The 27440-nt window shown below is 37.6% G+C and overlaps 1 protein-coding gene across 6 annotated transcripts in view; it reads left to right on the top strand.

The window, feature by feature from the left end:
* DNM3 (dynamin 3) overlaps positions 1–27440 on the top strand; it is a gene marked incomplete at both ends in the record, with an annotated part of 577972 nt that overhangs the window by 477161 nt on the left and 73371 nt on the right. For 3 of the 6 annotated variants that reach the window (XM_082834657.1, XM_082834655.1, XM_082834653.1), the window contains one exon: positions 7563–7574. The exons of the other annotated variants lie outside the window; for them this stretch is intronic. In XM_082834657.1, the coding sequence (XP_082690783.1) occupies positions 7563–7574 (12 nt within the window). The remainder of the gene's footprint in view (positions 1–7562; positions 7575–27440) is intronic. 6 annotated transcript variants of the gene reach the window in all.

Below are 27440 nucleotides of genomic sequence, written 5' to 3'. Positions count from 1 at the left end.
TTCTTCTTTGACTTAATTAATTTGCCATAGTTTTAACTGCTACTTTGCTTATATATTTTTTTTTATCCATTAGATTTCTATTATAAGAAGTTTATCAGTATATTTTTAAAGAAAATGCCCAACTTTGCCATGAAACATAATATATGTAATCTCAAAGCAAGAGAGTTTCTTTGTTTTAATTTAAAATTTTATTTTCCTTTATATGCTGTTCTACAGTATACTATTCTATAGTATTCATATAAGCAGGTTATAACATTCTTCATATAGTCATAGTATATATATCATCAATCAGAACACTATTTCATATTCTTTAAAATGTACTTATTTTTATAAAAATCTACCTCCTTTCATTATGTCTGTGGTACCTATATACAAAATTAAACTCTGGTTAATGTCATTGTGAGTATAAAAGAACAAAAAAATATTACCATTGCTATATTAATAAAGATAAGTTATTCCCACTTATCTTTATTAATATACTTCAAGGGTCTTAGAGACAGTTCTCTCATTCAAGTTAATAAACAGACCTTCTATTTGTGTTCTTTGGAAAATGTAATATTACACAGACTAGTCTGGATTTAAACTTCAGAATTCCCACCCAGCATATGTACACACACCATTAAACAGACTCTTCAGATGAGTGGCTCTCACTGCTTACTTGCTACCCCTGAGAATTGTACTATCCAGGTTCCCCCCCAGAAGTTAAGCAATGAGACTGAGCTTTAAGGATTTACTCCAGCTTGACCTTTGTGGTGCTTAGATTGGCTGCAGATTAGTTTATAGGACTGACCATGTATAAGTTGGGTTATTTCTAGGCCCCAAATAGGGATAGAGTCTTCTCAAGGGAAAGTCTGAGATGTGAGCACATTGTGGGACAATTGAAGCATCTCGGGGTGGATTTCAGACCTGACCATATCCCTGAGGTTACACTGGAATTTAACAAAGTTCCAAAGTTCCAGGGGCAAAGGATAGAGGATTTGTGCCAAAACATTCTCCTTGTTGCTGTTATTTTAGTTCTCACGTAGACCTCTTAACCCTATCTCAACTTCCACTTGTCTGGTTAACACCTAAAACAGTGGACCCCCATGACACACCCTGTGCCTTCCAAATGAGGTGAAACCAGACTCTTTCCAGGTGCTATGCAGTACAGAGATATCTTCTGTACCACTTCTATTTTTGTTGTTAATTCTAATCATTACTTATTACTCGTTCTTATCCATTGACGGTAGTGTGTTTAATTTCTATATTAAACGTTCTGTATTAAAAATGCACATATACTTAATGTTTTATTCATTCATCCCACAAAAGCCTGTTGAGCACGTGGTTTTTGCCAGCTACCTTTCCAGGCACTAGTGATGCAGAGGTGAACGGTGAGGCCCTGCCCCACCAAGGAACAGATGTTAAATAATTGAATGGATACGGTATAATTGTAGAGTGTGATTGTTAGAGTGATAAGTTCTATAAAAATTAAATTAAAGGGACAGATAGTGAGAATGAGGGGCAAGTGAGCTTTATTTTAGTAAGGTGATTAGGGAAGGCTCCTTTGAAGAGTTGACATTTGAGTAGGCTCCTGAGAGAAGTGGGGGATAAATACCACGAACGTCTGATGGAGAGTGTTCATGGCAGAGGGCTAGCAAGTACAAAGCCAGCTCAGTGTCTTAGAAGAGCAGCAAAAAAAGTCAGAGTGTCTAGACACAATGAAGGAGAACAAAAGTAGTTGATGATTTCCAAAAGTGGTCAATAGCCAGATTATGTAGGCCTTGAAGGAGGTGGCCAGCATTTGAGTTTTATTCTGGGTGAGATGGGAAGCCATTGGAGGGTTTCAAGCCAGTTAGTGACATGATAAGATTTATGTTTTTAAAAGATTGTTATGGCTGGATTGTTACGAGAACCAGCACAGCCTGTGGGTTAAATCACAGGCATTAGCATCAAACTACATAGACTGAAATTCCTGAGGCTCACATACAAGCTGTGAGATCTTGGGAAGGTTTCCTAGCCCTTTTATCTTTCAAGATTCCCACATCTAAAATGGAGATAACAAGAGTCTGCTATAGCGTGGTTGACAGGATTAAATGAGATAATGCAGGGAAAGCACTGGACAGGTTAAACACAAGTAAGCACTCTATTTTTATTTATAATGATGACGATGAGAATAATAATTATTTTCATCACAGACTACTTACTTAAGCAAGTAGAAGAGAGTTAAAACATTGTGGATATTTATAATACAGCCCAATGAGATTGTAAATACTTTATGATATTTTTTGTCTTCCAAATACGTTTGGTTATATAAAATGTCAGTGTGTGTGTGTGTGTGTGTGTGTGTGTGTGTGTGTGTGTCTTCCTTCCAAGGAACTGTAATGTTTGTGAAAATGTTTTCTTACATCATAATTTTGTCAACTAAACTTATTTTAAATGCACTACACAAGTTTGCTATTTTAAAAAAAATTATGTAATACATCTCTTGTGAGCAAAAAACTGTCCTGGAAAAGCAAAATTACCCATCCCTCTGTGAACTCTTTTTATAAATCTGAATTTTCATGTATCCATAGCTCTGCACAAAAGACGATGCTCAATGAGATATTTGCTATTTATTTTTATTAGGCTGCTCAATTTGAAGCAAATCTAGAGTTGTCCTACACAAACTGTTTTGATTCTTTTCACATCATTTTTATTTGCTTATTAACATACATTTTGTACAATTGCTTGGAAAATCGAGACAAAGGGGCTTTTTACTACATGCCAAAGACATGACAGGAAATTAAACTTGGCAGTGTGCCATGAGCATCGCTTTTCTCAGTTTTCATCATAAACAATATTTGCATTTCTTATGCACCATGTAGTTCTGCAGGTTATATTACACTATTGCTTGACTTTCAGATGTTTAAATGGAAGCTAACTACTGAAAGCAATCTAAGTAGAATGCTTATCTAAACATTGCATTTCGTGAACACTCTTAGGTTTGGGGGAAGTGATACTTCTAGGTAGAGTTATTCCTAATTTAGAAAGATTTGATGAAGAAGTCAGAGTAACCTAACAACAGATGTCTCTTTCCAAGTAAATTTTTAGGACTTATGGTGTTTTTGTTTTTGTATCAATAAACCATTGAGTCAACAGCAAATCAGTCAATCCCTACCCTGATAATGAAACATTTATGTGTCATACATGGATATGAGTCTAGATAAAGTTCTGCTTTCTACATGAAACATCTCTATTTTAACTCTACATGAGACATCTCTATTTTAACTGGGAAAAATTCTACATAGGTCATTTTTCTAAATTGTGTGAGTTTGGCTTCAGTTAGGTAAATAGCTATAACCCAAATTTGAATGAATTGACATTTTGGATAATTTTTTTGTCCAAACTAAGGTTGCATACTTTTTTATAACATATTTATCCTCATCATATCTTTTTCTATCGTGTCCACGTGGTGGAATGTTTTTATGTCACTGATATCACAGTGTTCTGCTACCTTGTTCCTTCTGTCTCTTAGGTCATTTCTCTTGGAGTTTTCTACAAATTTTTCTTCTTTCTTTCCTTCCCTTCCACCGTCTTCTCCCACCTCCTTCCTTACCTTCATCTATCACTATTATGATGGACTCTAAAGATTCAAAGATTAAAAAGGAAGCAATTCTTACTTTATAGGAGTTCCAAGTCTAGTGGAAGAGAGAGATGCAAATAACCACTCTACAGTGTGATTAAAAAAACTACAGTGGATAGCTATATAAAGTACAACAGCCCAACTATATTCCCATGTGCATTTTCTAATTACCTTCATTCCCTTAAACTTTCTGGATCTAATGCTAAATGTAGACTTCTTATCTGAGCATTGTATTGTAATAGAATGTGGCCCTAAAATGGAAATGAGGAGTCCTGAATTTTGTTTCCCATTATGCCACTGACTTATTCAGTGAACTTAGACATAGCATCTCTGAGCCACAACTCTGGCACTCTACCATCACCTGAGCTTTCTGAGCAGCCAGAATACTTTTTAAATATATTTAAATCTGAATTTGGATTAGGCAGAATTTTATTTTTTATTTCTATTTCCTTTGGCCATTAACTTGAAATTATAGTCAGTATAAAATTGTTAAATAAGTGTGTAGGATTTTACACAGTTTCAAAGTAAAGATGCTTCTAATTGAATTAATTAATAGTTTTCTGGTTTTGTTTTTTACTGATGAGATGTTCTCTCAAGGATTTGGGGAAAGTTGAAACAGGAGTGGGGACTGAAACCGAGTCCCCCTGAAACTGAGTTCCTCTGCTAAGTTTATAACTAACCTCTGTACCCAAAACTTTATTCCCTTTCTTGCTCCACACCATTTCCCCCTCAAAATTAAGGAGAATCAAAAAGTGTGTGTGTGTGTGTGTGTGTGTGTGTGTGTGTATCAATAGGTAGGCAAGTCATAATTTTAAAACTTTTAAAATATTTTATGACACATGTACATAAATTTTTCCTCTAAGTGTGAACACAAATAAGTGCAAATTTAATTAAATATCTAAAGAATGTGGTATAACAAATGACTGATTTTTCTGACACAGTTTTGTCAGCTCACAGTAAGACTTAATTTATATATAAACATGAAGGAATTCCAAATTCTTTGGAACATTCTGTGTGCATTGAAGTTAAATAGACTTTAAGTCAAATCCACTCGCGTTGGAATCCCGACCCTTCCATTTATGTGCAGTGTGGCTCAGGCAACTTACTTTACTCTCTAGTTGTTTATTCTTTTTTTAAACACAAAATAATAATCTCTTCCTCTGAGTGATTTTATGGGACTAAATGAATACTGTTGCAAATCACATCTAGCTCAGTGCCTGCAACTGGATGAAAGCATTCAATGCCATGTAGCCTTTATTATTGTGATTGACTATCATTAATGTGTCCATGAAGCTGTAATTCTCAGTTTAGTAGTTACCTTTTCTTCGGAAACTATCAGTGAGATCTGGGGAGAATTTCCCCAACTGTTGTCTCAGGGTACCAAATTGCTGCCCTGTGGACAGGCTGGCCTCAAAGGCTCCATCAGTTAGTCAGGAGTGAGCCATAGAGGCTGTCAGGGTAAGTGAGAATCCACAAGCCTACCCTCAGCTGCTGGTTAACTGGCTATCCGAAAAAAGCAGCTTGCAAATCTGTGCATGCCCTGAAATAAATTTGGTGCAAATTCAGTTTTGCCTATTTGTTAAGTCATATACCTCAGAACTTTTCACAAGGGTTTTTTTCAGCTATCTAGATAGATGGTCCTCCCCACTAGTATATGATTTAAGGATGAAAAATGACAGTAGAAAGTGAAGCACCCTGGAACTTCACTATACCTCTGAATTCAGGACTCTCCCAGGACTCTCCCAGTCATAATTCATGCTTTTAAGGACTGCCTTGGAGGTTGAAACCATCGCGTAATGAAGTCTTTTAGGGACATCAGAAAGTCCTTTTGGATAGACTCTGCAACTGAACTTTTCTCTGTGGCAAATGACAAATAGGGGAGAAGAGGGATGGACACAGACCCCCATAAATATTTATTAATATGGTGATGACCACTCCCATGCATTTACTCAGCAGTCTTTTGTACAAGACAGAAAATGCCCATGTTAGTCCAGCTGTACATAACTTTATTCTTAGCTTATCCAACAGTGCTTCCCACAGAAATTAGAGCAGCTCCATGACCAATTTCGAAGAGTTCAGTTTTTCTTCAGTGGAGGTACTTTCTAAATATAAATGCTGCCATACAGAGTGGTGGAGGAATTATAGAGAATTTACAATTCACCAGTCATGACTGTTATGCCTCACTCAGAATAGACAATTGGGAAATGATTGAAGGAAACAAGAAATCGCAAAGCCACACCACGTCCTCCACTTGTATGTTTCTCATATTTAAGGATTAAGGCCCCCTACTCTGTGACATCACTGTTGCCACTACAAACAGAACCATCTGCCATCGAGCAGGGAAGCCAGTCATTCCCTAATGTGCAAAAATACTTGGTTGAACTCCTGAAACTTATTTGGTAGATCAAAAGCTGCACTGCTGTGGAATGCAATAAACCCCATCTGTTTGAGGTATTTTCAGCAATACTGCACTTCTTTGGAGAACCGAGGTCCCATTATTCTCTAAAAAATATTTTACTCCTGATAAAATTCTCTTTGGGGATCTTTATTGCCTTATTGAACCACTGGCATATTCTTTTACAAAAGACTCTTTTTCCCCCGATTTCATTCATTCTTGTACTGTTATTTATGTCTCACGTAAGCCAGTGATGTTAACGGTTATATCACGGCAACTCACAATGTCAAGAAGCTTCTCTACACTATTTTACCAGTGTCTTTAAATTTATGCTTTTATTAAATATGATGGATGGCCTCGATGGTCCTTGAATTAGACATTTCCCCAGTCACCAACTGGCATTGTTTTCCAGAAAATATACTCTCCTGTGATGGTTCCCTTACTGCTCTCCAGAAAATTTTTGTATGTATTACTTCCCCTCACATACTTCCTCTCTTAAAACTAAATGCCAGATCTCCAGCTCAACCTGTTACTCCACCCGTGCTCAGGCTCCTCCACAGATGCACACACTTCAGTTGCAGCTCTCTTCCACTCTGCATCTCAGCGGAGAGAGAAATTCCTTCTAGGCCCCTTGTGAGAGGAGTTCAGATCTGTTCCCTGCCCATATCCCATCACGTCTCCCTCACAGGATCTGACCTTGCGAGGACTCGGGCTGCCCTGGGAGTAATGAATCACCGTTTTATTTTTTTAAGCCATATGTGAGTTAAATTGTTTGATATAAATCATACTCCTGCAGCTCCAGTTTGAAACAGGAGAGCCATTTGCCTGCCGCCTGTGGCTGGCGGCTCTCTGTGTCTCTATCCAGAGTGTCCCTTTTAGAAATGACTACATTTTTGTGACTAACCTTTCCAGACCCATTTTCTTGAATGTGGACCAGTGTTTATTTTGGCTGCATCCCCACTATACAGTTTTCGCTTCCCATGCCAACCCAAGACAAAAGTCATAATTTACGAAGTAAAGGAATGGTACAGATGGAGGTCGTAACTTGGTCTGCTTACCCTGTCTCCCCAGAGCCACCCACTCTTTTCCTCTACTCATTTTTTTTTTCCCCTACCTTCTTTGAAACCAAGGATGCAGTGTTTGTTTAAAAATGCATTGGCTGATGAAATTTTCCACTGCTTGGCACGTTGGAGGAGGGGCTGTCAGGAAAGGGCAAGCTGACATACTAAATACTTTGCCTTTCATGCTAACAGTTCACTTATTACCAATTCAAACCAATGCTTTTTGGCCAGGTTCCCGTACTTCAAGTATTTCAAGTAGAAAGAAAGGGGGAAATCTCTGTCATAATTTTCTACTGTTATAAATGTATGATTTCACTTAATATAAGCAGAATCTCTGACTTGTCCATGAGCTTTGGGCGCTGTATGCGTATGAATGGGATGTCAGTGAATAGCTAAGTTATTTGTTTGGATTTTGCTCTAGCATGAAAAATCTCATGATTTTAAAATAAATTTATGTTTAACATATTTCTTTTTTGTTTCTTTTTCCTTGCGGCTACATGCACAGGGGAACAACAAAGTAAGTTCTTTGTCCTACTGCAGCTCCTCTCTCTCCAGCCCCCACTCCCCTCCCTCATGTGCCTTGGCGAGAGTGTTTCTGTGCACTTTGAAATGACCGATGTCTGTGACAGTGCACAGAGGGTGTGCAAATGTCAGAGAAAACAGAGCTTGGACTACCATCATGGCTGTTCATTTTTGACCTTTCAGAAGGGAAATATTATGTTCCTCAGGGTTGGTTATTGGACAGTTCAGAGAGGTTGTTATTATAAGGAAAGAGAGCAACACTGAGAGCAAAGATTATGAAGATTTAATAATGAGGACTCTTCTGCAGAAAGGGGAAGACAGTCTGATGAACCTCAGTGCAGCTGAAGTTTTTGACCAAAAATCAAAGCTCTCATGTTAATGTGTAGCTATAAAAACCCCAAACTGGTGTCTTAAATAGCAGGATGGCTGGCTTTGCTGGTGAAACTGAGCTAGATCAGTGCTCTGGCTTTGAAGGTGCCTTAAAATGGATGGAGGAGGGTGGGGTCAACATTTGCCTTGGCTTCTGCGCCCTTGATGTATTCCAGCTGGATGGAAACAGGAGGGTGTGGGGAATGGAGGGGGAGACTGAAATGTGTATGATAGATTTGTGAAACCAGGCAACGCACACAAATGGTGGAAATTATTTTAATGTTGTTATAATAGGTAAATGAGTAATTTAGTAGTTCATAGGGTGGCTAGATTGTTAAAACTTTAATTCAACTTTTCCAGAAGATTAGAACTACTTCTCACTTATATTAGGTATGTAATAGTAGTGTAGTTGGGGAAGATGGTCTTAAGTTTAGCAGGGTGATTTGTTTTTCTTTTTTTTTCTGTGGAGAATTATTAGTGCTTTATCCTACCAGGTGGCCCACTTAAAATAGGCCTCATTGAATACAATAAGAATTGAAAGGATTCTGTTATAAAGGGTCTGCCTGCATATTTAAACCAGCTGGAATTCATCAAAATTGCTATTCATAAGCCATACATATAGAATTTAAAACAAATGTGGGAAATCTTGGAGTTTAATTTGATGGAATGTGCTATTATGGAATAAGGTGATAGAGATGGTTGGTATTGAAAATGTGTCACTTTATAAATTTATATCTTGCTATAATTGCTTATGACCCAAGTAATAATATTTAATAAAGTTAAAAACAATATAAGAAAACTACAAGATAGACATTTGTGAAGGACCAGAGGGGCAAACTCAGCCCACTAATAGTTTACTTTTTAAAACAGAAGGTAACTTATGAAATCAATTAAAGATTTCTTCTACAAAGTAAAAGATAATATTTCTAACTAATATACCACTATTGGAAAAAACATTTGGACAAAATTTTAGTTCTTATGCCATATAATGTATTTTGATTCTTGAATAGTAAGTATCTCTGATCCTAGTCACTTAGGTTACACTGAGTCGCTGTCTAGAATTGCATGTGCTGCATCTCTTAATCGTTTAAATAGCCTGAGCTATGTGAGTGCACTAACAGCAAGCCTATACATGCTGAGGATCAGGGAATCAGCTGCTGACATTTTAGGGAGGTGCTAACCCTTAGGCCATTCAGAAAGCATTTATGATTTGCTTCTTTCACTAGTGATTCATTGATGACTTAAAAGCATTTGTAAAATTCCCCAGAGAAAACTCTTCTTCATAATAGGAGTCATCCATTTGTTGTGTCTTGCTTGGTCAAGTTCTTCTGGGTAATAAAATGTTCAGTTTAACAGAATTTACTGATTTTTCAAATAATTATACAATGAGCAATAAAACTCAAACATTCTAAGCTGCTGCTCCTCAAGGCCACCTCTCAGATGATGCAGAAGGCCTTCCAGGGTCTCCTGGCACCTGGAGCCCCCACCTGCAGTGTAAACACTTGGTACAATGCTGTGGGAGATATTTGGGTGCCAGTTAGAGTGTTGGTTGAAGAGTGCCAAAGATGCAAGTACTTAACTGTTTTGATTTTTAATTAAAGAGCAGCTGCTTTGGAGGGGCTGATGTTTATTGCCCCTATGCCTTAATTCTTAGTTGCTTATATTATGAATAAGTAATAGTTTGTGAAAAAATAGAAGGCTAATACTTTTAAAATATGATCATTGTACTGACCATGGACTCTGGCACAAAAGAGCCTCTTCAAATCACAAGGAGCACATCTGCATGCTATTTTCCTTTAGCTTAGAATTTCAGTATAAATGGAAAACACTGGAATACAAGCTGTGCTGTCTCCAGAGTATAGATCTGGAGTCTTCAAAAGGAGAATATGAGATTCACTTTTCCCTCTCATGCTAGAATGCTTGTCTGAGTTGTCCCCAAGGCAACATACCTGACTTGTTGCCTGCCATATACATGAGCCAGCTATAAAAGGTGACTCATTTCAGACTCACAAAGGCTAATTGTTTATTTAGTGAATGGTATTTCATTATTTATGATAACTAACCAGACACTAAAGAGAATGAAGCCTGCTCAATTAATGTTTCTTTAGATGAGCAGGATGAATGGATTCATCTTCCTACATACATTAAGTATAGTGCACATACACACATATACATACACACACGTATATTATAAGGTGTATGGAGCAACCCTACTATTCATTTTCTCAATGACAGCTAAATTGATCTGCTTCATCCACCTTTAGATTATGCTTAGAGTGTGGGAGCTAATTCTCTAAACTCCCAGAAAGAAAAAACTTCTACAAGAGACACACAGATTTATATTATAAATGGATGATGGGGCAAAACACCAAGGGTCACATTCTTCCTTGAACAATTATATGTATTTTATTTGTCCTTAAAAAGCAAATTTTCCTTTTGTGAGGAGCTCACAGTTGCTCAGGAAAATTTTTCCTTCCAGGCCCATTACTTATTTTTCCTTTGAAAATGTTTTTTCTATTGGCATAGTGATATCCTAAGTTGCTTCGGGTAGAGTCTGTCTCCTCCTTAGAGGGGTTTCCCTAGATCTTGGATTCCAAGTCAGTGTCTTCCATAGTAAGACTATAATCTAGGACTCCCTGCATCAGTTTGGGAAATGTGAACAAATATAATACAGTAACAGGGAGGTTTGGGGCTTTTTTTGTTTGGTTGGTTGTTTGGTTGTTTGGTTGGTTGGTTAAACACAAATGTAAATCAGAATGTCATTTTCAGAACTGAGGCCTTCAGGTAAAAAGTAATCTCCATGATTTGTCCTAGAGAGAAGACATTTAATTTCCTTCTTTAATTTGATGCCCTTGCTTGGTGGGCATGTCTAGAAATTTAATAAACATTTAGTGTTATGTTTTTGTTAAAGACTTTGAGTTTCAGGTAAGTATCTTTGATATATTAGGCAAATTGAAGGTAGAAAAAGCCCTTAAAATATAAAGAATAAAATACTATAATAAAAACTCTCAAATTTCTTAATGATGTTGGTACAGAAACACAAATGAAAACTGAAAAGAACCCTAGGCTCAGAAATGAATACTTCAAAAAATTTTAAGTTATACAGAAATGCTACATTTACTCTCTTATGAATCTTTTATTACATTTAAAAGAGAAATTTACTATCACCGTACTTAATTTCAGTCTAAAACTTTAGTTTTAAAAACTAAAGGATTCTTGTATGCCCCCCAGCAAAAATATGAAGTTGACTGCTTTGATTGGAGAGGAGCATTTGAAAAGGAGAAATAGAACTGAAACATGCTAAAACATGTTAAAAACATGCCATGTTAAAAATAACTAAGCTTTGGGCTTCCCTGGTGGCGCAGTGGTTGAGAGTCCGCCTGCCGATGCAGGGGACACGGGTTCGTGCCCCGGTCCGGGAGGATCCCACATGCCGCGGAGCGGCTGGGCCCGTGAGCCATGGCCGCTGAGCCTGCGCATCCGGAGCCTGTGCTCCGCAGCGGGAGAGGCCGCGACGGTGAGAGGCCCGCGTACCACAAAAAAATAAATAAATAAAAATAACTAAGCTTTTACTAAGTTCTAGTTAGGTTAAATGCAATAATTTATAGAGAGTTGAGGGCTTTGATATTTAAGGAAAGAAGGAGGAAAGAAAATCTGATTTGAACACCTATTTTAACAACATTTAAAAAACACTTTGTCTAGTAATTTTCTAACACATTCAGCAAGACAACTGTACATTGTTAGTCTCCATTAGTGGGAAAAATAGTTATTACCTAAAGTGCTGATTTGGTAATCCATTGGATTCTGGCCATCATTTGCAAAGACAGAGTGTACCAAATCTAATGTCACCAAAATATATTACACTGAAGAACACAGATGTTAAATCCATGTTAATTTGTTTTGCCTCTTATGCCAGACCTTTAACTCCTAAATTGGTCATATGTGAGAGAGTATAAGTAGGCACTGAAAATCCATCATCAAACCTGGAAATGTCTTATTGGTGTTGTGTGTTAAAATCTTAGTAGATGAAGGAGCAGACAGTACAGTGTCAGAAGGTATAACATCTTATGGAAAAACTCAAATGAACTTTTTGGCCAACCCAATATATTTCCTCTCTAGTATTTAAAATGACTGAAAGAACATTGTATGTAGTTTAGGTATAGTCAACTCCATTAGGGTTATTTATTTTCTTTGAATAATGTACATTCTTTCCTTGATTTTCCTAAAGAAGTTTAGTGAATGTATTTCCCTGGGATTTAAGGAGAGCCCATCTGGTTCCCTTAATTTATGCATAAACTAATAAGAATACCATTAAAGTTGAAAGAAAGGATGAAAACTCACTAGCCTCAAAGTATTATTTTAGTTCTATGTGCATATAAAAATGAATTGTCTGTTTCAATCACTGCAACACCAATAAACCTTTGGTTCTTTTTTGGCAAACCAGTCTTAAAAGAGCGTTGCTAATGAATGCTTAGTTTTTGAACCCCCAACTTTAATTTTAAACAGTTGGAAAAAAGGATAGTTCAGTTGAAGGCAAAAAGCTTTGATAAACGAGGTGGAATCTATATTGTGTTCCCAAATTTATGAATCTTGCCAAATAGACTCTATAAGGAAGCAAGAATTGCTCTGCTGTTTAGAAAGCTCACAGTGGGTGATAGGACAGGGACCTCTGAAGGATGTTTGGGGCTTGTTTTATATTTTTATTTTCCCTATTGTATCTAAAAAGAAGTGACTTCTCTCTAGTTAATGAGAAATAAGAGAATAATGATGTCTTATGTCGTAGCTTTTTTGATGTATTTTTTCTCACAAAATTTTAGACATCTTTTTGTATGCCCTATGACATTTTTCAAAGGAATTGGTTTAACACTGCCCCAAAATAAAAGGAATTCTTTATGATTCTGTTCTGAAAACATGTTGTCATCAAGTATGATTTTAGAAGTTTCATTGTGATAAGTTTTATTTTGAAATTTAAGCCCTCACAGAAGCATTTTTAATCAAAAAGTAGAAATTTATTTCTTTTGTTAATTTATAGGAATGTGGTTATCACAATGTACAGTGAAATCATACAGAATCACTGTAGTTATGAGAGTTTAAAATGCTTCTCCCTATCTTTACCAGATCAGCTGGGCAAAAAACAAAATTTAAAAAATAATGTGATTGGTATAAGAAAAAAGGTGGATTCAAAAGATATGTATGTGTATATTTAAAATATATATTAATATTGGATATCTAATAAGCTTTAGAAAACTAGAGACACATAGCAAACTTTATTTTTTTTTATAAATGTATTTATTTGTTTTTGTCTGCCCTGGGTCTTCGTTGCTGCGTGCTGGCTTTCTCTAGTTGCAGTGAATGGGGGCTACTCTTCATTGCGGTGCACGGGCTTCTCACTGCGGTGGCTTCTCTTGTTGTGGAGCACGGGCTCTAGGCACGCGGGCTTCAGTAGCTGTGGCTTGCGGGCTCTAGAGCGCAGGGTCAGTAGCTGTGGCGCACGGGCTTAGTTGCTCCGTGGCATGTGGCATTTTCCCGGACCAGGGCTCGAACCCGTGTTCCCTGCATTGGCAGGCAGATTCTTAACCACTGCGCCACCAGGGAAACCCTACATAGCAAACTTTAAATGTGCAAACCTATCTACTTAGAAATGAAAAAATACACTCCAAGAATGGATCCAAATGGAAATCAATGCTTAATTTACAGACTATTTGAAATATAATAACAGTGAAAATACTATACAGGAAATATTATAAAATATACCCAGTGTTATTCACAGAGAAAAATCAATAACTTTAAATAGAATTCTTATTTTAATAGAAGTAAATAAATTTAAAAGGTCGGAAGGGGGCTTCCCTGGTGGCGCAGTGGTTGAGAGTCCGCCTGCCGATGCAGGGGACACGGGTTTGTGCCCCGGTCCGGGAAGATCCCACATGCTGTGGAGCGGCTGGGTCTGTGAGCCATGGCCGCTCAGCCTGCGCTCCGCAACGGGAGAGGCCACAACAGTGAGAGGCCCGCGTACCGCAAAAAAAAAAAAAAAGGTCGGAAGGAGAGCAAAAAACTAAGGAAAGAAAGAAATTAATGATTAAAGTAAAAATTAATGAATTAGAAAACAGGGAAAAATGCAAACTTAAACTACATGCAAATTTAAAGCTTTTGTATGGGACAAAAGATAGTAAACAGTTAAAAGGCAAATGACAAGTTCATAAAATATTTGCAGTATGTATGACATACAAAGGATTAAATGTCCTCAAAATAGAATTGTTTCTATTCAGTTCATTTAAAACATAACAAAAACCAGCCAATCAATAGACATAATCATTTAAGACCAAAAAACAGAAAGTAAAAAGACTGATAACTAGATGAGAAAAAGTTTCAATTTCACTAGCAACCAGGAATTGTAAATTAAAATAGCTGTCCAGACATCCTTTTTTTAAAAATAATTATTTATTTATTTTTGGCCGCATTGGGTCTTCGTTGCGGTGCGCGGGCTTCTCATTGCAGTAGCTTCTCTTGTTGCGGAACACAGGCTCTAAGCGTGCGGGCTTCAGTAGTTGGGGCACGTGGGCTCAGTAGTTGTGGCTCACAGGCTCTAGAGCGCAGGCTCAGTAGTTGTGGCACACAGGCTTAGTTGCTCCTTGGCATGTGGGATCTTCCTGGACCAGGGCTCGAACCCGTGTCCCCTGCATTGGCAGGTGGATTCTTAACCACTGCACCACCAGGGAAGCCCCAAACATTATTTTTGAGCTTCAGATCATGAGAAATGTGAAAGAACGGTCATGATAGGTGGTAATGAGGAAGCTGTCCTTCTTATGTACTGGTACATGTGGCAGGGTATACACACAGCCTTCCTGGAGGGTCACCAGTTTGGTGACGTGCATCAAATGCCTTGGTTATGTGCCAACCTTTTGGCCAAGCCATTCCACTTCTAAAAATTTATTTTTATCAAATAATTTGATAGTTGTGCAAAGGTATTTGTTCAAAAATTATTTGGAAACATTTTTCATAATTACCAATGTTTAAAAACTGTATCAATATCCATCATAGATAACTGGTTAAGTAGAGTGTGGTACATCAATGAAATGCTATGAAGCAAATTTTGAAAACTAAAGATATATATTTTATATATGTACATAAAGATATAAATATATCAATTGCAATGGAAATTTTCATGATAAATTAACTGAAAAAAATCACCACAGATAACATAATCCCATTTTTGCCTTAAAATTTTGTAAAGGATGATATTTATGTGTATATATATTTACACACAGAAATCCTGAGAAGATACACACCAAAATGTTAATTGTATGGGCAATTTTAAATTTTGTTCCCATGTCATTTTCTTAATAACTGTCTTTTGTGCAATTTTCAAAAAAAGATTTTAAAACACACAGAAAAAATGAAAAAGGAAGATATTTAAATGGAGGATGGTGAGAAAGAAACAAATATAAAATGATGAAAATAGTATTCAGAAGGAGAGATATATTACATAAATGGATTAAACTTTACAGGAAAGTAAAAGATAATATAAATAAATAGTGGAAATTAATCATCTAAGACTACAAACTTGGCATAATTATATAATCTTGTTTATTTATTTTTTAAATTAATACACAGATTTTGTCAACTCCTTTCCCCTGCCTGTGCAAATATGTTGTTTTCCTCACTGAATTAACATATTGTTGAAGGACCATGTTATGAGTCTCTGAACGCCCACATCCGCCGCCCCCCCCCCCCGCCCCGTTGCCTATGAGTCTCAAATAATGTCATTGTTTCAAATGCTCAAATTCATAGTATCCAGCCTTCCCATCTTCCTGGACCAATCCTGAAGTTGCAGTTTTGTAACTGTCAGCACTATTGCCGTCTATGACTGAGTTGTACATAATGTACAAATAATGTATATTATCTAAGGATTATCAGCCATTCCATGGCCTAATATCTGGCCCTTGATCCTCTGCTATTTAAAAAAATATAATTGAGATTTAAAGATGAAAACATATAATATTAGGCTAATGAAAAGAATTCTGTAAATTTTAAATTTAAAAGTTGATTCATTTGCCTTGAATCCATTCATTTATGTAACAAAATGTATCATCTGAAAATTGAAAAACAGATGACAATTGAAGTACTAGGATTAGCATTAGAGTCCCTACTAGGAAATACTCCCCTTGAGGGGGAAAATCATCCTTTTGGTTTCAGAGAGTTATGTTGACCTTTGAATATTTACTCTGTGTTGCTAGCTCCCTACCAGACACCTCCAGTTTGAACAAGAACTGAAAGGTTTAGAAGTATAAAGTATCTAGTCCCTCTGTACCATATTTAAGCACAAAGAGACTAAGGCTGATGGTAATAAAAGCCAGTGACTTAATCTGACTCTAAAAAATAAACAGGGTAAAAAAAAAAAGTTAAAATTGGAGAAAACATTTGCAACACATATGGAAGGTAAAGAATTAATACCTTTGCCAAAATTAAAGAGTTCTAAGAAATCAATAAGAAAAAACAGTAATAAAGATGAAAGAGAGAATTGGTGTTTAGAGGGAAAATGGGGAGGCTGCTGAGTCAGTGCAGAGGAGAGATGATGATGGCTTGGGTTAGGGTCACAGTAGTGGCAATAGTGAGAAGTAGTTGGATTCGGGATATATTTTGATAGTAGAGCCACACCTTTAAGATTTACTGATGGATTGGATTTGGAAAGTGAGAGAAAGAGTAAAATAAAAAAAGATTATTGGATCTTGGATGATGGGTGTGTGTTAGTGCCATTTAATAAAATGAGTAAGATGGGGAAAGGAGAAAATGGAGTAGGTTGTTTCATTCTGACCATGTTAAATTTGGGATCCTAGTACAGATCGGTGGTTAGTCAGGATAGGTTACGTTATACTGCTGCAACAAACACTCCACAAAATCTGGTGGCTGCAAACTACAAAATTTATTTCTTGCTCATGCTGCATGTGCATCTCAAGCTGCCTGGGACTCTGTTCCTTGTTATTCCCACTTCAGGACTCAAGCTGATAGGATTATTACTGACGACCATGGCAGAGGAAATGAGTGGAGAGTCATACACTGACTGTTAATGCTTCTATCTGAATGTGACATGTAATTTCTGTACCCTTTTCATTGTCCAAAGCAAGCCACATGGCCACACCTAAATTCAAATGGACAGGAAGTATCATCTTACCAGGTATCTTGGAGGGGAGAATCAAATATTTGAATGTCTATTTAAACATCCCAATGGAGATGTCTTCTAGGCAGTTAAATATATAAATCTAAGCTCAGAGGAGAGGCCTTTAGACAGAGATTTAGGAGTTGTTAGATATTTAAAATCTTGGCACCTAAGGAGAAAGAAGCAAAGTATAGAAGCAAAAAGAACAGAGCTGAGGACAGAATTATCTATTCTTTAGAAAGATAACAGAAGAGGAGAAATCAGTAAAGGAGACTGAGAAAGAACGTGTGTGTGTGTGTGTGTGTGTGTGTGTGTGTGTGTGTGTGTGTATACGTACGTACGTACACATACACGTTTCTGTATGTGTTTATAAGAGCATAGAGAAAGGTGTAGGAAATGGGTTTGGAGAAAAGTTAGGAATTATATATATTTTATTTTATTTTATTTTTTTATTTTTGCGGTACGCGGACCTCTCACTGTTGTGACCTCTCCCATTGCGGAGCACAGGCTCCGGACGTGCAGGCTCAGCGGCCATGGCTCACGGGCCCAGCCGCTCCGCGGCATGTGGGATCTTCCCGGACGGGGGCACGAACCCGTGTCCCCTGCATCGGCAGGCGGACTCTCAACCACTGAGCCACCAGGGAAGCCCAGGAATTATTTTTAACTTCTTTAGACATCCATATGTTAACTTGTTACAACACTCATGTATTTTCTTTATAAACTTAGAAATACAATAAGATAAGAAAAAAATTTATACAGAAAGTGTATGGGGGAAGTTGGGGAGAGAGCAGTAACTTTTAGGTAGACTGAGCAAGTGAGTATGAGGCAATTTGTAGGAAGCTAGAAGAAGGCCAGGTGAGCATATGCCTGAACCCAGTTGGTAATGATAATTACTACATGGAAGCCATATACTTGCATATTAAAAATTAAGCATTCTGAATGGATGGGGCAGGTAAGCAAGTATCCCAGAACAAAACCTAAAATAAGTCACTCAGGACTCTAGTTTTTAAGAAATGATAAAGAAGACTAATATATTTTAACTTAAAACTATGTTCTTTTTCTAAAGCATTTGCATTTTGTTTGCCTCAACTTGCTACATGCTATTTTAGTCCAGAATTAGGAATGCATTTCCCTTAATTATTGGGATAAGCAGAATCTAGTAAAAGTTCTAAAATGAAAACAGAATAGTATTTAAATAAGAATTTAGAAGATATATTCAATTATATGCCAACTAATTGAATCAGCCCTAAAATAGAAAAGGCTAGTGTTATTTGGGGATATAACGCAAAATGGAACACTAAAGACCACCTTTACATAACGACAGCACACATTCTTCAGCAAAAATTATTATTATCGACCAAGTTTTAATTGAAGAAAGTTTCTAATTTGGACATTTTCATTTTCCTCTTTGAAGTAATTAGCCATTAGTCTCAAATTTTCTCATTTTGTGTCACATGGCTTCAAAGGAAGAATTAGTGACACTTCAAGGAATTGGGCAAAAAAAAAATGACAATTTGATACAAGGAGCAAAATAGAGCTTTAAAAAAAGGATCAGCCTGTTGAAATTTTTCTGTCACTGCAGTTATTCCCTCAAGTAAGAAATTGGAAAAAAGTACTCTTTCCACTTAGATCAGTCGTTCTCAACTAGGGGTGATTTTGCTCCCCGGGGACATTTGACAATGTCTGGAGACATTTTTGATTGTTGGACTGGGGAGATACTTCTGAAATCTAGTGGGTGGAAGCCAATATCCTATTATTTACAGGATAGCCTCCTCAATAAAGAATTATTTAGTCATACGTGTCAATTGTGTTGAAGTTGATAAACCCTGACCTAGCTTGAAATAAGTATGCAAGGACCTCTCATACCCAATTTAGCCTATGAAGATTTGGACCTATAACCTTCATTAACTGAGTCAAATTCATCTAAAATTGGTTGAAGAACTGGAATCTGTTCAGACTACAAACTCTGGTTTATAAGCACTTTACACTTCCCATTATGCTTCAGCAGTATCTGCTTCATATGAAAAATATTCCTTACCCTTTGATTTGATAGGTTGCCTTAGAAAGTATGACAATAACTGAAAAGATTTTCAAACTTAAGCTTGTATACCTAGACATGTGGTATGAGGTCAAGGACTGTGAGTGTTACAAAGAATTGCCTTCACCAGAACTTTTTTGTGAACATGTCTTTCATTAAATAAAAAAAGCCCGGGACTTCCCCACTGGCTCAGTGGTTAAGAGTCTGCCTGCCAATGCAGGGGACACGGGTTCGAGCCCTGGTCCAGGAAGATCCCACATGCCGTGGAGCAACTAAGCCTGTGCACCACAACTACTGAGTCAGTGCTCTAGAACCCGTGTGCCACAACTACTGAAGCCCATACTCCTAGAATCCGTGCTCCACAACAAGAGAAGCTACCGCAATAAGAAGCCCACACACAGCAATGAAGCGTAGCCCCCTGCTCACTGCAACTAGAGAAAGCCTACGTGCAACAATGAAGACCCCAAACAGCCAATAAATAAATGGATAAAATTTAAAAAACAAACAAAAAGAAAAGCCCAATTTTTTTAAATTTGGGTAACTTTTATGTGCTACCACTAAAAGCCTATTTCAAAACTGGAATTCCATGAAAACAGGAAAAAAAAGTCAAAACCTTTCTATATTTGAGCATTAGAACGAGACATAAAAAGAGACTCAGTAAAGTATGGTTAAAAATCTGAGTCTTTATCAAGAAAAACGTTTCTAATGTTTTACCTTAAGCTTATTCTTCCCTTTCCATGTGGTCCAACAATCCAACTCATGGATTGTAAGCAGAAGCTTTTTTGGGGTAAGGTATGGAATGTATTGTCTGCCAATAAAGATTTTTTTAAGTCACTAAGATGGCGACATCCAGACCCAAAGATAAAGCCAGTCATATAAATTTGCTCAGCCCATATAAAGGTAGAGTTTGTCAAGCATTGAAGCATAACTTTGATACTTTGATTTTCTTAAAATGTGACAAAATTACTGAAGTCAGTTATAGAAGCCAAGTTTTATGAAGGCTATTAACAATTTTACATTTCCAATTCATGTGAAGTGCTGAGAGGGTTATAGTTATAATGAATTACAGAGGGACAGAAGTATAAAGATTATAGTATTATGGATTTGTAGAATACAAATGTCACATCAGAGAGTGGCAGACATCTAAATTTCAGCTTGGGGACTTCCCTGGCGGTCCAGTGGTTAAGACTACGCGCTTCCAGTGCAGGGGGGCAGGTTCAATCCCTGGTCGGGGAACTAAGATCCCACATGCCTCGTGGCATGAACAAAAAGTAGAATTAATTAATTAATTTCAGCTTGGATTCTATAAAATGACATAATGACATGGTGGTTGTGGTCCAGGAATAGTTCTTTAACAAAGACAGTGTATTACAACTGCTTACTAAATAGAAAGGCCTCCCAAATCGTGAAAAAGCAGTATTTAAATTTTAAGTACTAGACAGGGAACATAGGCAGAAATTTGGCAGAATAGCATTTTGTATATTGGTTGATTTGTGTGATATTCTCCTGTGTTACATTTATTGGTTTATTATTTGTTTATTGTCTGTCTTCTTAACTGTACTTCACACTCTATGAAGACAAGAGCCCCTCTGTGGTTCTGTTAACTTATTATATCCCTAGAACTTGGGACATAATAGGTAGTGAGTAAATATTTGTGCAATGATTCAATGAATGGACATAAATGATGGAAGAAAGAAGTCACACACTGTGACCTTAGACATAGAGTTTTGAGGGAAGAAGTAGGTGAAAGTGCAAAGGAGGGAAAAAGAAAGAATAGATAAGAAAAGGTAATGACAGACAGAAGTAGCTTCCAAAACCTCTAGCCGTTAGCTTTGTCACCATGATTCATTCACCTGAAATTTCTCCCATGTACATTAAAATTTTTACTTTGCCAGACTATTTATACACCTCATTCTTCAGGGCTAGGCACAATAAAATGCTAATGAATAAATTACTAAGGTTTTTTTTCCAGTATGTATAAGTTAATTGTGTTTTATTCCCAACTCTATCAACATATTTTGTACCCTGAGAAAGAGAACTTTTTATGTCTTAATTTTTCTCAAAATGGGGATAATAGCATTACTATAAAAAGGAAAATCCTCAGGATTCTTTCATTTCTTCATCCTTTCTTTCTGTACTCCCAGGTCAGAGGATGTTCCTCTTCTTTGACAAGGCCATCTCTTCAGCATATATTTGGGGCTTTGCTTTATCAGTTATTTCCATGTCTTGGATTTTTATTCTCTCTCCTACTGGCTTTTTCTTCTCTAGATAGATAGATAGATAGATAGATAGATAGATAGATAGATAGATAGGTAGATAGGTAGATAGATAGATAGATAGATAATCTCTATCTATGTCTTTGTGTATAGATATATAGACTTTTCTTTCTTCTACCTGGTTCCCCATTCAAAAACTGTATTTCTCTCTTTCCCTTCACCGCTAGATATCTTTAAATTAGCTCATTTAATCCTCACAACAGTCCTGTAAGGCAGTGCTTCTCAGCTGGGGGCATTTGGCAAGGTCTAGAGACATTTGTGACTGTCACAGCTGGGTTGGGGGGTGCTACTGGCATCTAGTGGGTAGAGGCCAGGGATGCTACTAAACATCCTATAAGGCACAGGACAGCCCTCTACAACAAAGAATTATCCTGCTTAAAATGTCAATAGTACTGCTGTTGAGACTCCCTGCTGTAAAGTAAACACTATCTTCTCCATTCTAGAGATGAAGAACATGAGGCTTAGTAAAGTTTGCAAACTAGCCAAAGATCACATATCTAATAAGTGAAGGAGTCAGGATTTAATTCAAACACAGTTTTGAATTTAGAGTTCATGAACTTTCTGATGTACATACTCAATTTCAATATAATTTTTATTATTGTATGTAAATTTAGAGTAAACATCTTAGTGCATGATTCCTCATATTCATTTCTGATTACTTCCTTAGGGTAGACTTGTAGAAGTGGAACTGGTATCAAAGAGAATGAATAATTACAGAGTTTTTGATTACTTTCCTCAAAGCTAGAGTGATTCACATTCCTAACATCTCACCTAACCGTAACCTACAATGAGTATTACAATTTTCTTTTACCTTCATATTTAATCCTTGCCAATTTGATCATCTGCCTTTTGCTTAAAAAAAAAAAATCCCTTCTTCTCAAATAGTTTCCTTTAACTGCAAACCTATTGACCCTCCTGATTAGGGCAACAAAGAAGTGCAGAGTTTTAAAGCTCCAGTGTGGGCTGAAATCCCAGCTCTGCCACTTAATAGTGGGGTGACTTTGTGCAAGCTACTCAGAGCCTCTCTCTTCACTTGTTAAGTGGAGCTCGATGACAATCTCTACCTCACAACGACCAAGTGAGCTAATAATACTTGTGATGTATGTAGAACAGTGCCAGGAATAAAGTCGATTCTCAAAAGGTGTTGGCTGTCTTCAATATTGTTTTTTGTACTCACGTGGTTTTTTAAGCTTTGTTAAAGTGCTATGGTTCTGGACCCCGTAGTTGCGCTGACTCCCAATACCATCCTCTTTCTCCAAATATCATCCCTTTTCCAAGCTTACTATTTACCAAAGGCTTACTATTGCTAACGCCCTGAAAAGCATCAGTTGGGCTACTATTGCTGAGCTACTGCTTGGCTTTTACCTTCAGAATTTGTTCATAGCCTCATCTTTGCTCCACGGTATTCTCATATGCCCGACTATAAACCATCTCTGTCTAGGTATTACAGATTATCCTACTCAGTAGTTCTCTGCTTTTATGTATTCTTACATGAAAATTCTATATATTGAATAGCAGCATTTCCCAAAGTATGCTCAGCCTATTTAAAGGAGAAGGAAGTGTTTTGATGATCAAAAATATTTTTGTTACATTGTATTCTTTGTCTCTCTTCTGGTGAGACACAGAGTACATTAGCATTTTTTAAAATTTGAGAGTCCTGGAATAAAGAAATATGTAAATGCGTTTCACTGCAATTCTTGAACTTATCAAATAACCTCCCCCCCCCCCCATTTTTTAAAACAACACTTGTCATCATCTTGTTTGACGGGGAACACTGTTGCAGAATAGGTAGCAGTACTAGGAGTGGCCTCTGACTCAGGGTTTCTCAGCATGGTCCATCTGGCCTGCACCAGGCACACCCAAGTTTCTTATTAAAAATGCAAACCCCTGGGCCACTCCCAAGTCTTCTGAATTTGAATATTTGAGGATGCCACCTGGCAATATGCATTTTAAATAAACTGCCAGGGTAATTGTATAGCATCTAAAGTTTTAGAATTACTACTATAGGTCCTAACAGCAGGCATAGTGCAAGGTGCAAACACTATTAATAATTCCCTTCTGTCACATCGAGGAAGATTTTTACACTCATAGCCTTTGATTTTACTGTGAGGTATATTGATGTAATGTTAAGAATCATATGCCCTAAGCCCAGGTTTACCAGAAATTCAGTTTTCTCATCACACCCCATCCCAAGTCCCTGTCAGCTGTGAGCAATAGCAAATCAGTTTGCCAGTAGCTAGAGAGGCTGTGAATGGATTCTGTTCACAGCTCTGACACTGATGGTGAGGAATTATTACTTTTCCTCGTTGAAAATGACCGTTGGCAGTCCCCAGACTGGGAGGAAGATCTAGAGAGGCCCAATACATTTCTTCATGGCGCAGGATCAGAGCCGCCACCGGGTGTGCCTGAGAGCTCAAACTAGCTCACTCTTTTCTGTATATTTGTTTGTTCAGGGAAGTCATTACCATATCTCTTTGTACTTCTGTGCTAAGAAGCTCTGAAAATTTCCAGGGAGTTTTCCAGATGAGCCAAAGTGTATAACTAGTACTTCATTTTGGTTTTAAGTCCAGAGTGAAAGTGGATCTGAACTTGACACACATAAACAGCAGAAAGTTTATTTGTACAGGTTTATAGTTTTCGTTTTTTCTTTCTTTCTTTTACCTTTTGCTTATTAGAACTGTTCTGCTAAATAATATTAACTCGTTAAAAGGTATGTCCACATTTTCCCTCTTTGGTGATTTCCACACTTTGTACCCTGCCAAATTTGCCCATGATGTTCTTTGACACTTGTTTTTCTAAATAGAAAATAAAGTTTGATTGATTTCAAAGGAGAGTTGAGAATAACCTCTGGTCATGAAATATGTTGGTTGTTAAGTTGTTCCTTTTCAATGTGTAAAAGACTATTCCATTCTTGGTATCACTTTGGAGTCTACCTTTAACTAAATTTCCTTCCTGACTTCTGACAGTATTGAAAGTTTGCATTTGCTGCCCTTGTAAGACAAGGACAGGGTGATGCTATTCTTGAAAATGTTAGCTCAAACTGTATTATCTATTTCCATCTGTGTTTCCACCAATCTGTTTCTAGACATTTGCAGTGGCTTATATTGCCTTAGAACTTCACCTCTGCCAATCACTCTTGCCTTGACCTGTTGTTAGCATTAGATTGTCATCTGCTGAGAAACGAATGGTGCCCTGGCCTGGCAGGTTATCTGCTCCATCAAAGTACTGCAGTCTGAAGTAGTCTTTGCATGCTATGCTTAGGGGTCAAAGCACCCAGAGGTACAGCAAACACTTGGTGTTCAGCCATATTTCAAGGCAATAGCTTCCTGAATCTTCCCCCTAACTTTAGGGCGCCAGTGTACTTGCCTAGACTTCCCCAGGTAACTTCCTAGTGTCCCATAGGTGAGGGCAACCTGAGAGCCAGCCTTCTTTTATGCATCATTCCTGCTTGTCCTGTCTGTTGTAGTTTGATGTGATTTATTGTTTCTCTCATTTCACATCAGTTCAGTTCACTAAACCTTTATCGAGCACTTGCCAGGTGTCAAGAATACAAAAATTACTAGGTCCATGAGTTCTCTCCTTAAGGAGCTCACTATCTGACAGAAACTTACAATAGAGGGTGATAAAAGGTATATTCAGGGTTCAGTGGCTCCTAAGGAGTGCCCAGTAATCTTTGGGATGGGAGGGGAAGGCATCCTAATGGGCAACACCTAACTGTTGAGGTCAGGCGTGGCGGGACTGATGCCCTCACAGCGGGCAGGGGATCAAGTCACTGAGGATAATGTACTTCATCCTGTGCCATTGAGAAGCTATGAAAGGTCAGAGTGGTGTTTTAGACTGTTTAGTCTAGCAGCAGTGTGAAGGATAAATTTAATGGGAGCCAGGAGACCCGTCAGGAGATTCTAATAGTAGTCAAGGAGAGAGGATGTGAGGACCTGAACCAAGAAGAGTTTTAAGGAATAGATGATGATGTAAATGAAAAATATGCCCCTTCCAAATCTTTGGGGTTAGATTTATTCTGGGAATTTAGTATGTCATCAGAATCAGATCTAGGTTGACACATTTCCTTATATTATAAGTTGTGGGTTGACAGCCTCCTCTTCTCAGAGGAAGCACCACTCTGTCCCCATTGCTGGTCCCAACTTCTGTTTGTTTGTTCCCATCTCCCATACAGGTCCCCTGCCCAACTCCCACTGGGCTTCTCTGCAGCTATGACCATTAAGGCTTATGCTGACTGCTCTTAGGAGCTTTTCCTAATTACAGTCTCTGATAAACATTGAGCACTTGGCATGAGTTTTACCATCTGTGTGACAAAGAGTGAAAAATAAATTAGAATATATAGTATTAACCATTTCTCATTGTTTGGGGGGGTAGGGTTTCCTCTCACTCAATCAATGCATTGCAACATTTCTCTAGTTAAAAATGAAAGCAAGCATGTTGTAGAAGTTGTGATCTATTACAGTCTTGTTCTGTGCTTCATTTGTTGCCTCTCAGTAATCTGTAAAGCTGTTTGGGTTTTTTTTCCTGATATGAGCCAATTCCTTTGTTCTTTTCCCTTTACATTTCTTCTTCTTTGCTTCCCCTTTTCCTCTTTTGAGATCCTGAGAGAGTGGTTTCAAAGGAAATTCTTTAAGAGACCTGCAAAATGTATTTTCTACATTGAGTTTAAAAACTCCACAGCAATAAACTTGGTTTAATGTGGTCAGTTTTATCACAGATCAGGCCTGCCCAAGGCAAGGGAGCTCAGCCAGTAATTTGGGAAGCCTTTGAAGCCACATGCACATGTATACATTAACCTCCGAAACTAACCATAATTTTAATTAACATAAAATAATCTAAAGACATGCTGATTAGACACCATGTGGCTTGAACAAAGCATTCTGGGCAGGGGGTTGGGGAATAGAGAACTTTGACCATTCCTATCCCCAACAGACAGGGTTTTCTTTAATCATTTAGAAACACATTTTATTTTGTTCAACCTTGTTTTTTCCCTTGCACAATGTTCTTAGAGACCAAAAACAACAAAATTCCAAAAGCTTTTGCTAATTAAAGAGAGAGGAACTGAAACTGTTATAGATTATGTCAGTTAAACCCCACATTAGAAAAGAAAAAAGTAGAGCTCCAGATCTCTTTTAAAGCACATGATTTACACCATATTCCAGGAAATTGAAGCAGGCCGAGAATTTTTCATTCATTTCTCTTGTGTGTCATGTGGGCCACACTTCGAGCTTTTGGTTCTCCTAGGGACAAAGCAGGAAGAATTAACTCGAGCCAGTGCTGCTTTTTATGATATGTGGTTTTGAGTTTCAGAGCAGTGGAGTGCAGTGTGAATCATGGAAGCAACCAACTGAAAAATCCTCAACCCTATAACAAAAAGCAGATTTTTTTCCACATTTCTTCCAAGTTTTTATTTCACATGCAAGTCTGAGATACAAAATATTCTGTAAAACTGTAAGGAAGCCACAGTAGTTCTTGCTGTTCAGGGGTTTCCCAGAGAGAATCGGGTTCAGAATGTTCCTTTTTTTGCCAAAAGGTTTGTTATGTGGACTGAACGGCCCAACAAAACAGACAACACCATCTCCATTTTATTACACATGTTATTTACTGGGGTTTCCCTGAAGAAAGCTTAAGAATTCTTTCCCCATGAGTCACTGACCAAGTGATTGTTTTCTTAAAATATAAACTTTCCTTCAGCTGGTCAATTTGGAACACAGTCTTCCAATATTCTGTTCACTTCAGGGCTGCTTCACCTTCATCTGTAAATAATCACGTCTATAGCCAAAACGAGTGGCTTGAACGTAGCCAATTTCTTTCCATTTAACACTCAGGTTTAAGAAATCAACAGCCTGATCAGGCAAGATTCAGAGGACTCTATCCTCTGAATGTGACCTGCATAATTATATTTTCATTGCTTCGGCAAAATGCCTCTCCTTGGTTTAATTTCTGCAGGAATTAATGAAATGGGGAATTGCACCCCTTTTCACCAAGAATTGGTGGTGGTCGCTATGCCCAGGTGACCTTACC

The sequence above is a fragment of the Leucopleurus acutus genome (assembly GCF_964270905.1).
Source record: "Leucopleurus acutus genome assembly, chromosome: 2".
NCBI classification, from domain to species: Eukaryota; Metazoa; Chordata; class Mammalia; order Artiodactyla; family Delphinidae; genus Leucopleurus; species Leucopleurus acutus.
This window is presented reverse-complemented; position numbering and strand designations above follow the sequence as displayed.